Source organism: Lipotes vexillifer, unplaced genomic scaffold, assembly GCF_000442215.2.
Source record: "Lipotes vexillifer unplaced genomic scaffold, Lipotes_vexillifer_v1.1 scaffold182, whole genome shotgun sequence".
Taxonomy (NCBI): Eukaryota; Metazoa; Chordata; class Mammalia; order Artiodactyla; family Lipotidae; genus Lipotes; species Lipotes vexillifer.
The window spans coordinates 6,101,612-6,113,507 of NW_006798798.1; the positions used below are offsets into that span (position 1 = coordinate 6,101,612).

At 56.0% G+C, this 11,896-nt stretch overlaps 3 protein-coding genes across 4 annotated transcripts in view; all 3 read right to left on the reverse strand.

Annotated features, from left to right (window-relative positions):
• Positions 1-259: 259 nt before the first annotated feature.
• Positions 260-3,987, reverse strand: SYNE4 (spectrin repeat containing nuclear envelope family member 4). Its single transcript, XM_007471020.1, has 8 exons — positions 3,860-3,987; positions 3,510-3,660; positions 2,892-3,035; positions 2,465-2,659; positions 2,138-2,393; positions 1,292-1,395; positions 531-589; positions 260-437 (listed from the first exon to the last, which is right to left on the reverse strand). The coding sequence occupies exons 1-8, from the start codon at positions 3,985-3,987 to the stop codon at positions 260-262; spliced, it is 1,215 nt and encodes a 404-aa protein (XP_007471082.1).
• A 572-nt stretch (positions 3,988-4,559) lies between these two features.
• ALKBH6 (alkB homolog 6, nucleotide demethylase) lies at positions 4,560-9,553 on the reverse strand. Of its 2 annotated transcripts, XM_007471021.1 has the most exons (8): positions 9,485-9,553; positions 8,789-8,865; positions 8,610-8,692; positions 8,226-8,294; positions 6,821-6,881; positions 6,289-6,440; positions 5,968-6,084; positions 4,560-4,840 (listed from the first exon to the last, which is right to left on the reverse strand). In XM_007471021.1, the coding sequence occupies exons 3-8, from the start codon at positions 8,688-8,690 to the stop codon at positions 4,577-4,579; spliced, it is 744 nt and encodes a 247-aa protein (XP_007471083.1). In that variant the 5' UTR covers positions 8,691-8,692; positions 8,789-8,865; positions 9,485-9,553; the 3' UTR covers positions 4,560-4,576. The 2 variants fall into 2 exon arrangements, with proteins under 2 accessions (XP_007471083.1, XP_007471084.1); XM_007471022.1 differs by lacking the exon at positions 8,789-8,865 and having other exon boundaries at positions 4,577-4,840; positions 9,485-9,527.
• Positions 9,554-10,622: 1,069 nt separating this feature from the next.
• CLIP3 (CAP-Gly domain containing linker protein 3) overlaps positions 10,623-11,896 on the reverse strand; it is an 11,627-nt gene continuing 10,353 nt past the window's right edge. The window contains exon 14 of the mRNA XM_007471023.1: positions 10,623-11,488. Coding sequence (XP_007471085.1) covers positions 11,434-11,488 — 55 coding nt within the window. The 3' untranslated portion in view covers positions 10,623-11,433. The remainder of the gene's footprint in view (positions 11,489-11,896) is intronic.

The window sequence follows — 11,896 nt, forward strand, 5'->3', positions numbered from 1 at the left end:
CGCCAGAGGATTCTCTGCCCCTTCTTCTGTGTGCGGATACAGTGAGAAGACAGCTGTCTATGAACCAGGAAATGGGTCCTCATCAGACACTGAATCTACAGGCTCCTTGATCTTGGACTTTACAACCTCCAGAACTGTGAAAAATCAATTTCTATTGTTTATAAGCCACCAGTCTATGTTATTTTGTTATAGCAGCCCGAACAGACTAAGACACATCCTTTGACAGTGACCATTTATTACATATGTCTGGACTGTGTAGTCAGATTGGGGGAGGACCATTGACATAGCTGAGCACCAGGTAAGGTGTCCTGGCCAGTCGGGCAGGAGAGCAGCAGGAGCCCCCTGACATGGGCAGGAGCAATGTGGCACCCACCAGCAGAAGGAAAAGGAGGAGGAGGAGGAAGGTCAGGGGCCGCCTGGATGCAGGAGTGGGGGATCTGCAAAGGGAAATGCAGTGTTCAATGTATGGGTGGGCTGCCACCATGAGCCCTACCCCCCACACCCCCAGACCCACCTCCCAGGCATCTCACCCAGGGTCTACCTCCAGCATCACATCCTGGACCTTGGGAGATGCTTGCCTCATCTTGTCCTAAAGGTAGAGAGCAGCCAGCAGTAGAATGGGTGGAAGTGATATTTAATGTGGTCTTTACCTTACTACCACAGACCTACAGAGCTGGGCTTATTTCTCCTCCTTTCCTAGCGCCCCCTCCATCCCCAAGACCCCACATGGACTTGGAATATCTCCAGGTATAGTGGATGTCTGTCAGTGCCTGCCCTCCAAACAGTCTCCCTTTTCCTGGTAACAGTGGTTCAATTTGGGGAGAAGGGTATCATACCTCCCTACTTTCCTGAACTCAAAACTCCACCCCCATGGTGAGGCATGTGACCCAGATCTGGCCAACCAGAGCCCTCCATCAGCTTGGCTACTGTGATTGGTTCAGGGTGTAGGCCATGACCCAAGCTGGGGAAGCAGAAGTCAGCCCTAGGACTTGGCTGCCGTAGGTCGGTGGTACCCTCCTCCTGGGGTGGGTAAGCCAGTGGGAAGTGAGTGTGTAGCTGCTGGGGCAGCCATTTTGCTGAGAAGGAATCCACCTTGGAAAAGTAGAGCCCAAGACAGGGAGGGACTGAGCCCTGACAATATTTGAGGTCTTGAATTCAACACCACCTGGACTTTTCAGTTACATGAAAAAAAATAGCATCCTCTTTTTTGTGTGTAATTCAATTTGGGTTGGGTTGCTGTCACTTGCCATCAACATTCCTGAGTGATACACCTGGCCAAGGACCAACTCACCTGAGACTTCCGGAGCAGGGACCGTCTTCGGTGACCTGTTAAGTGTTTCCGGTGGCTGAGGCCTGACATGAGCATGTCCTGTGGGGGGAGAGAGGAGTGGGGTCCTTGGAGAATCAGTGACAAAGAGACACAAAGTTGGGGAAGGGCCAAGACGGGGGAAGTGTCACAGAGATTAGATTCTGGGGGAAGAGAGAGATCTCAGGGAGAGATGAAGAGAGGGGCAGAGCCAAAGAAACCAAGAGAAGAGAGACATTATTTATTCATTCATTCAACAAATATTTAATGAGCATCTGTTACATGCCAGGTGCTATTCTAGGAGCTGGGGACACTGTGAGCATGGAAACAGGCAAAGTCCATTGAGTTTATATTCTAGCAGGAGAGAGACCATAAGTTAATAAATGTATAATGTCAAGATGTGGTAAGTGCTGTTAGGAAATAAAATAAGAGGATAAGGAGTGATAATGTTTGGAGGCCAGGGCAGGCCTCTCTGAAGAGGTAACATTTGAGGAGAGACTGGATGGAATGAAGTGAGGAGGTGAGCTCGGTGTGCCTCTGGGGGCTTTGAGATGGGAGTGTATTTGGAATATTTGAAGAGCCAGGAGGCTAGTGTGGCTGTGGTGGGGTAAGTGAGGGGGAGAGTGAGAGGAAATGAGGAAATATAGGTACAACAGAGACACCTGGAGGCCAAGAGAGGCAGAGGGACGGAGGGAGGAGACCACTGAGACACCAAAAGCAAAAGAGACACCGGGAGAGACAGAGCCATGAAGACCTCCTCGAAAGGGAAAAAGGGCCCTGCTAGGAGACACACAGAGGGTCCCTTGGGTGCCTGGGGGGAGGTGACCCCACCTGCTCTCACCTCAAGGCTTTGTCCCCTGCCCTGGGGGCCCCTGCGGCCACACAGCTCACAGGGAGTCCCTGGTGTCCAGGCTGTCCTTTGCCCCAAAGGCCCGAGGCCCCCAACGTCCCCCGCCGGGTCCCACTCCAACTCTGCGGGAGTGGGGAGGCTACTGGGTGCCCAGGGCCCCCAGATCCCACCAGGTCCTGGCCCGTCTGAGTCCCCCTCGACCTCCAAGTCCTCCAGTGTGCTGGCCTCCTCAAACACCTGGTCAGGGGACAGAGGTCATGAGGGTTGGGATCGACGCCTGAGCCAGGGACCGCCAGGGTGGGCCATACCAGGTTGTAGCTGACCAGCTGGGCCTGCAGCCGCCACAGCTGCCGGAAGATGCTGTCTCGGTGGGCTCTGAAGGCCCTCAGGACCTGCTCCAGGGATGCCCGGGCCTGAGGCTCACTCCGCTGTGCCAGCCCCTCACCGAACACCAGCAGTGCATCTAAACGCTCAGCTGCCCCACGCAGGTCTGCCTGTAGGGCCTGGGTACACATGGTTGGACATCACCAACACCACACCAGCCCATCCCCACCCCCTGCCTCCATACACACACAGCAGGGGCACCAGAGACCTGAGACCTGGAGTCACTATCCCCACCCCCTCTGCCGTCCAGACACCTGGAACATGGAATAAACCCATTTCCCACCCTGGGAAGCTGGCACCCACTCCTGAGGCCCTGCCCACCCTCCCACATCTTGGCTTCCCACTGCCCACCTGCAGCTGGACCATCCTGCTCTGGGCTGATGCCCAGGGCCCCAGGCCTTGCTCCAGGTCCTGCAGCCGGAGGCCCAGGCCCAGAAGGCAAAGATGCAGGCTGTCCTGCTCAGCCTCCAATACTTCCCGGCCAGAGATGGGGCACTGGGGAACACAGGGGGCTGAGTCAGAGCCAGTGAGCCAACCAAGACGTGGCCCGCACCCATTGCACCCAGGCTCCTGCCTCCTGGATGCTTCTCTGCAGCAGAGTTCACCTCTGGGTCTGCACCCACCTAGAGAAACTTCCCAGTGGAGCCAGGCCTGAGAACCTCTAGTTCAAATTCTCCAGGTTTTCAAGGCTCCTAGAAACTTGTACGTATAGGGCCTGGGGCTCTGGAGAGGGAGAGGGTGTTGGAGCTGGATAGCCCCCTACACCAGGGCCAATGATAAAAGAATTCTCTCTCAGTTGGTAAAATACTGAATAGTGATAGTTAAAGAATCTTGTCTAGAGCATCCCTCCCCACACAGATGCCCAACACTTTTCCAGAATCATCACCTCATCCCCGGTGTGGAAGCCAGACCCTGGGAGACAGACAGGAGGTAGGGGCTGGCACAGGGGCCTAGTTCACCTCAGCTCACCTCACGGTGTTTGGCCCCAGCTGAGTCCTCATGAGAAGGGGGCGTTGGCAATCTGGGGAGGCCAGCAGCAGGCTCAGTGCCCCTCGGCCCACCCTGGAAGGGCTCAGGAGGGTCCAAGGAGTCCTGCCCCAGCTTCTGGGCCTGTTCTGACCTGGGATGGGGGTGGGGGGGACATTGACAGGCCCCTGGGTGAGCCTAGGTGCCCATTATCCACCCTACCCTACCCCTGTCCCCAGTTACCTCTCTCATGTCCCCAGGTGATCTTAGCTACAATACCTCCTACCCTCAAAAGGCCCCTGCTACTGCCTCCACCCTTTTGGGACCACAGTTTCAAAAGCCCCAGCTCGTACCTGATTCTCTCCTCTCCAGAGGCAGAGCAGATGGTGCATCCAGATGCGTTCAGTTCCCTAGGGGCTCCAGGCGGGTGGCTGAAGGGCTCTGAGGGGGGTGTAGGGCCCAGGCGTGGGGGCAGGGCCATATTGGGGAGCCTGAGGACAGAGAGTCAGTGAGGATCCCCAGTAGGAGCCCTTTTCCTATCCTCCCAGACTTCCTCAGTAGGACTCACCCAGGCCTGAGGCAGCCAGAAGCCCAGGGGCAGGCTCAGCTCCACCTCTTTCTAGGAGGAACCTGGACCCAGGTAATTTGATGCCCAGCTCAGGTGATAGTAGCACCACTTAACTCCTTCCTCCCTAGCGGACCAGTAGCTGAACCTCCCAAGCTCACCCCACCCACCTAAGGGGTTTCCAGATATAACCCTGCCCCTCAAGAGCCCTGGGTTTTTCTCCACTCTGTGACCCGAGCATCTGACCTCGGGAGCCCACACCATCCATCTAAGGTCCCGGACGCAGCGCCCCTCAGGAACCCAAACATCTGGCCCCCACCCCCAAATGTCCAAAACCAGAGTAAGATTGTTTTGTTGGTGGTTTATTTGGAACGGGGCCTTTTCCTGTGGTTCCCTCACAGGTACTGGGAAAATAACCCGGGGGTGGACCGCCTCTGCCCACAGGGCGCCAGCAGTCCAGAGCAGGCGAGAGCTCGGGAATCCGAGCGGGTCCTGGGTCCTGGCGTCACTTGCTGAGCAGGAGGCCAGCGCGCAGCACGCGAGGTACGCGGCGGATGGTCAGCGAGACGCGGGTGCCGCGGACCAGGCGGGCTCCAGCCTGCGCCGAGGGGCAGGCGGCTGCGTTGCGCGGCAGGGAGGCGGCGTCGAGCGCGTCTACGCTGGCGGCTGCGATGCCGTGGAGGAGGCGCGTGTAGGCGGTGCCACGGAGCACCAGCAGGCTGCGCGGTTCAAGCAACAGCGAGGTGGCCGGCCGGGGCGGGGGCCGGGTCTGCGGGGCGGGTTGAAGGTTAGCGGGTCCCCAGAAGTTAGGAGTGGGGTGGGCGAGAGGTCAGCGGGTTTGGGGGTTCAGGGGGCGAGGGTCAGCGAGTCCCAGGGGCAAAGGCTGAGGGGCAAGTGTGCTCCTAGGGATCGAGGCTTTGGAGTGAAAATCCCGCGGGGGCCAGGGCCAGGCTTCCAGGGAAGTGGAGACGGGGTGGTGTTCGGGTGTCAGCAGCCCCTCGGCAGGGACTAGGCTGCAGATGGGGGTGTCTAAAGGCCTAAGGGAACTGCAGCTGGGCTCTGCAAGGAGCTGGGGCTGGGACCGAGGGACCAGTGGTCCCAGGAAACTGAGTGGAACTGGGCTGAGGACTTGGCTGAAGCCAGGAAGGGAGGAAGAGATGAGCAGGTGTGGTCTGGGAGGATGTGCGGGTATCAGGATGTTTTGAGGACACCAGCAGAGTGGGAGGGGGTGTCAGTGCATCTAGGAGCATGTAGGATTAAAAAGGGCAGCCGTAAGGAGCAGCAGGTGTCAGGGTGTCCAGGGGAGTTTCTGTGCACACTGGGGTGTCAGACATACAGCAAAGAAAGAGGTCAGGGAAGCTGCTGTCATGAGCAACACAGAGGGGAGGCAGGATATCTGGAGGCCCTTGAGCAGCGAGTCATGTGTTGAGGTGCCAAGGAGAATCTGGGGGTGTCCTGCATGACAGATCACATTATTGGAGTGGGAGGTAGGAAGTCAGTGTTGGGGTGCCTGTGCAGTGGCCACTGAAAGTCAGGGTGTCTGGCAGGATGTCAGAGACAACCCTGAGTGGCTGGTGTCTGTTGGAGAACTGGGGAGCCCTGCATGGGGTATTGGAGCACTCTGAATGTATGGAGCCAGGGGATCTGTAGGATGTCAGGATATTCACTCAGCAGAAGGGGGTACTGGGGTATCCGTGGATATCGTGATTTCCGGGGCACCCTGCAGGCAGATGGGTTGGGCATCTGGGCGGATGTGGGTGCCCTCCATGAGGGGACAGAGGAAGATGTCTGGAAGGGTATCAGGGGTACCCCGCAGGCAGGTGGGATTGGGGCCTCTTAGAGGATATGGGGTGTCCGAGTGCCCACAAGCGGCTGGGGCAATGTCTCAAGGCCCACCTGCTCTGTAGGGTCATCATCCTCTGGCTGCCGAGGCTCGTAGAGGTCCAGCATGGTGTGGGAGCCCAAGCTGATGGTGCTGACAGTCGGGTAGTACAGTGGCCCATCCTCGTGGGGCTGGGGAGTGGGTACCAGGGCTGGACAGGGCAGGAGTCCACACCCCCCCCCCCTCAGGTGAAAGCGGGGCTCCCCAGCTGGGGACAGGGAGGTGAGTGTTTGGTTGGGGTATGTGGCTGCTTAGTGAGAGTGGATGTGGGTCGACATGATGCCCTGCCCCATGGGGGATCCGAGGTCTGGGGGTCTGGGTGAGAGTGTGGTTACCATGATGCCCTCCCCAGGCAGATACTGGTTCACAAGGACGTGGTTGGCTGGGAGACCCCCAAAAAGGCTGAGGTCAGATACTTTGTCCACGTAACGCTGGAGCCACGGCGGCAGCCGCTCAGGAACCATCCCCCGGGGATGGGGGAGCCCACCTGGGGGAGGGAAATGGGGTGCTGAGGGCACCCAACAAGGAGCTCTGGCATGTGGAGCCCCCATTAGGGATATCCCAGTGGTTGGTAGCACTCTGACCTCCTCGGGGACCCCTAACTCTTTGGAGATCACCACTCCACCCTTCAAAGGTTTCCTGACTTCTCCAAACCCCTAGAGATACTCTCCAACTCATCAGGAAATCCCTAAGCCCTCAGGACCTCCACTGACCCCTGAGAATCCTCCTGGCCCTTGGGACCCCTTGAACCCTCAAGGACCTCCCCCCGGCTCCCTGACGCCTCAGTGTCCTGAGACTATCCAACCTGAGCTGCCTACCCCAGTCCCCAGCCCTAAATCACCCATGCCCACAGCCGGAGACACTTACCCCAGTTCTGTAACTTCCTCCCGGAGAGCTGGGTCCACTTTGGTTTTGGGGCATTGAAGACCTGGGAGGTGGGAAGGGGGTCAGTCCTTTTCCAGGACCACCCTCTCTGGTTCTCCCACCCAGGCCAACATAGGGGTTTTCACCTAGGGTGGAAATGGGTCATCTCAGTGTCTGTGGGATCATTCTCCGAGACAGTGTTCCCAGGATTTTATTCTTGCCCTTTCCCCCTGCGGAGGCCGTTGGCCTCAAAGCCCCTCTGTGTCTAGGGATTGAGGGAGGGAACCAGAGCTACACAATCAGGGTCTGAATCTACTCAGAGCTCTGGGCTGGGTTGGGCTCTTTCAGCCCGGCAAACAGTCTGCACTCTGTAATTTCATGATTGCTGGGCTATCTCAGCACAGTCTTGAGTCCTGGAACCTCCTTGTTCCTCTTGCCTGGGGGAGAAAACGTGCTCAACAGGGCTATTCAGTATAGCCAAGAGAGTACGTTGAAAATTCTCCACTGCCAAGACCCCAAGTGTCTAAAAAGGGTTATCTCAAAAAGTCTAAGAAATCTCCTTATTTCCTTCATTGTTATGGGGCTGGAAGCGGCTGTCTCAGTATGAGAGTCTGAGTTTTGGAGCTAACTCATTCCTGGGACTCAAACTAGACAGGACTAGTTGGGATAGCACAGGGAAGATCTGTGCTCTATAACCAAGGCTCTGGGGCTGCAAAGGGCTATCCCAGTGCACAGACTCTGAGCTTTGTAAAATTCTCCTTTCCCCAGACCTTAAGAATAGAGTACAGACTGGGCTATCTAACACAGGTGGTCTGTGCTTGGTAACCTTGTTCCCAAGACTCTGGGTCTATGCTGAGCTATCAGCACAGGGAAGCGTTTAACATTCTGAGGCCTCGGTTATCTCAGCACAGAAATCTGAACACTGTAAATTCTTCATTCCCCAAATCTCAAGGGAGTGAACTGGGCTATCTCAGCCTATGTTATAACCTCCTTCTCTCTAAGGTAGCCGGATAGGGCTGTCTTAGCACAGGGAGTCTGAGCTCCATAATAACCACCACCTTTCTAAGAATCAGTTTGGGGAGTTCCCTGGTGGTCTAGTGGTTAGGATTCGGCGCTTTCATTGCCATGGCCCAGGTTCAATCCCTAGGGGAATGAGATCCCACAAGCCGCGTGGCGTGGCCAAAAAAAAAAAAAAAAAAGGAATCAGTTTGGTTTCCCCTAAGCTTCCTGGGAAAAGCCCTTTCTGACAGGCCCCAGCAGGTGCTGAGAAAGGAATAGGGAAGGTGGTGAGGGATGGGTGCCAGGTGGCACTCCCCCTCCTGCCAGGATCCTCACTGTGATCTTTCGGGCTCTCCCACGAGAACTGGGGGTTCAAGAGGGTTCTGGGAAGCGGGGAAAAACAGGTCACCTGTCGAAGCAAATACTCCTCCTCTTCCTTGGAGACGAAGTCAGGGACATAGTAGATTACAGGTGGTGCCTAGGATAGAGAGATCCCCCTGAAGGTGTGACCTTTGGACCCACACAGGGATGCTGCCATCCATGAGCAGCCCCTCCTCTGGAGCGGAGCTCAGGATGTCCCCAGACAGGCCAGGGTCTTAAGTCGAAGGATCAATGGCTATTTGGGGGAGGGGGAGGTGGGGGTGAGGGTAGGGCTAGACCCTGAGGGTAAGGATGAATTGAGAGGGAGGGGGCAGTCCCAGCCCACAAACCCAGCAGTCAGCCTGCCTATCCCCACTCTATCTCCCGCCCTCTAGTTCCCACCTTCACCCTCTGCACCCCCGGTCCTGACAACCTGCTCCACCCTGAATGGTTCCAGAGCTGGAACCCTGGCGTCCTGATCCTCCATTGACATCAAGTCCGTGTACCCGGTCATTCCTGTGGGGAGGGGAGAACATGCTGAAGTCGCCAAGCCTCCCACCCTCAGACTGTGATCCAGCTTTCTTCTGCTCTTATCCTGGGCCAGGGCCTCACCTCAGCCCTCTAGTGAAACCCACTTGGTTCCGAAAACCTAGATGTCCTCAGCATCTCAAAAGCCACACAATGCACCCCTAGGCTCCCTGCCCAGACACAATGAGCACCCACAGTACTCCCCCCAAACTCCATCCACCAAATACCCATCAAATTACACATGTCTGCTCTCTCAAGCCTCTACAGAGAACAATCTCAGACTCCACTGGGAGCCTTTCTTAAGAGCTCCACACATATCCCCCAGGGCTGCACCCCAGACCCCCTTTAAACACCTTGATTTGAGACCTCATCCTAAAAACTTCAGACCTGCAATCGCGAGCCCGTCTCTCTAACAATATTCGAGGTCCTCATAGACCCTCCTCCCGCCTCAAGCCTTTTCAGACGCCCCATTCTGAGCACGCTTGTGCCCCCAATCTAAGCTTCCTCAGACACATCCATTTTCAGTCTCCTTGTATCCTCCCCACGCTAGACTCCCCTCAGACTTCTCTTCCCGAGCGCCCCTTCCCTGTAGCCCCCTTGGACCTTTGACCCTGAGCCTGACCCCTCTCACACCTTCCCTCCCTGAACCCCTTGGTTCCCCCGACTCTGTCTTCTAGAACCCCACACTTTTAGCTTCCTCGGACTCCCATCTGAGCTTCCCCGGATCCCCACTCTCAGCCCTCTTGGACCCCATCTCCGCCCTCGGCGCCCCAAACTGACCGTCCACCAGTGACCCCTCCAAAATCCAAATTCAACACCCCCATTCCCTTCCCAGCCACTTCCTACCCACATGGCCGACGCAGGAATTCTCAGACCAATGGGAATTCTCAAAGGCGCTAAGGCTCCTCCTTCCACCCAATCGGCGCTCTCACACACTGTTGTTCCGCCCCCTCGCACTCCTTCGGTGACAGGCTGTGCCTCTCGGCCTCTGAGCCACTGGGGCCCCTTCAGAGACGGGTCTTCGTCTGGCATCGACCAATCAGAGCTCCAGAACCGAACCTGTCCACGCTGCGGAGAGCCCAGAAAGGAGGGGCAGCCGAGGCGGCCACAGGAAAATCGCTATGGTTGGAAGGACTCCCCGCAGGTTAGGCCATCCTATATAAAGCCGCAGGGTTGCGAGATTGCTGTACCCAGCAAGGGTACAGAGGCAGGGCCGTAACTCCCTAAACACCGACCCGACACAGAGAGCCGTAGAAACGTCTTTATTGAAGGGGGTAGGGGTCATGCTGAGTTTGGGGACATGCAGTGAAGGGGCAGTCGTGAGCTGTCCTTGGTTTTCAGGGCCCCAGGTCTGCCCTGGACCCCTGGGCCTTCAGGGTCTCCGTCGGGCTGTTAGTCTGGCCAGGGTGCTCTGAGGTCCTTCAGGGCCAGTAACTTAGATTTGGTGTTTTGGACCTGTGACCAGAATGTAGATTGAAATGGGGACTCCAGGATTTGGGATCCCCTCAAGGCCTTGATGCCCCTCATGTATGAGATGGAGGCTTGAGGATTTGGGGTTCCCTTAGGGCTGGGGCTCTTGGAATTTGGGTGTCTTGAGATCCATGGATTCAGGGCATTGAAGTCCTCTGCTTTCCAGGGATGAGAATTCCTGTTTGGAGTTTCTGGTGCCTATGAATAGGGCTTGAGGTGCCCTGGGGGCCCAGGATGCATATCTCTTCCATCCCAGGCACAAGAACCTCCATGATTGAGGTTTCCTGGGGGTTTGGGATTGGATTTTTTAAATTTGGGATTCCCTGGGGATTTGGGGATTCCATGATTTGGGGATCCTGGGAGTTAGGGCTTTGGGGTCTCCTAGGGGCTCTAGGACTTGGGGGCACAGGGGAATTTAGGACATGTACTCTGGGGTTTGGGATCCTCAGAGTCCCACAATGGGACCTCCAAATTTTGGAGTCCCCCCAAAGGGGGAAATAATTACTTTAAAAATAGAGAATTTTCTGGGAGCCTGGCCAGCACAGGTGCTGTGGGCCGCATGGGGTGGGCTTCGTACAAGGCACTGGGGGTTTCTTGAGGGTGCAGAGGATAGGAAGACTTGGGGGTCCTGTAATTAGCACTTCCAGTACTGTTTTGGTATCTGTAAATTGGGGGTGACAGTAGGCTGGTTAATGTGGGTCTCTTCTTGAGGGGTAAGAGCAGGGGGGTTCGTTAATGGAGGGAGTCTCTGATTGCAGTGTAGGGGGTTTGGGGTGACCACGGGGGTCACAACATCTTGAGGGGACTGATATTAAATGTGGGTTTGTTACTCTTGCTTTGGAGGTGTTTCTTTCAAGGGGACTTGATGGTGGGGGGGGCGTCTTTGTTAACAGGGAAGGGTTCTGATCCAGTGACTAGTGACTCAGGAATGTTCTGCTGTGGAGCATTATGTAGAGAAAGTCACCGTCATTTGGGGTGATGTGGAAATCTGTTATTGGGGGGGTCTCCTCTGAGGGGTTGGGACTAGCCTGAAGGTACTACACTTAGGGAATCTCTTTCTGGGTAACATAGGGTCTGTATTTGGGGGGTTATCATGAGGGAATCTGTTAATAATGGGGCCTCAGTGATCGAGGGCTGACTAATGGGGGTCTCTATTCTGGATGTGTTACTGGGAATCTCTATCTCAGGGTGACTCGGGGGCTCCTTGTGTCAGGAGATGCTAGAGGAGGCTCTGTGTCTCTCTCAGATGTCCAGAGCCTCTAAGACTGCATCTCCGCCCTCAGCATCCAGGGAAACCAGCAACAGAAGAGCAACCTGGGGAAGAAAACTGTGTCACACCCTGGTACAGCATGCGGGAGCATCTGGATCCATCACCGCCCAGCTCTTCCCCGAGTGTCTGGGATTTGGCCTTTCTGGATTCTGCCTCTGTTTCTCCAGCTGTGCCCTCTCAGGCTCGCGTGGAGCGGAAGGTGTTCTGCCTCTTTTACCTGCCCCTTAAAAGTTGAAGTCACCAGGGATTTCCCTGGCAGTCCAGTGGTTAAGACTCCGTGCTCACAACACAGGGGACCCAGGTTCGATCCCTGGTCAGGGAACTAGATCCCGCATGCCGCAGTGAAGATCCCGTATGCCACAACTAAGACCCGGCGCAGCCAAATATATATATATATATATATATATATATATATATATATATATATATATATATATATATATATATAAATA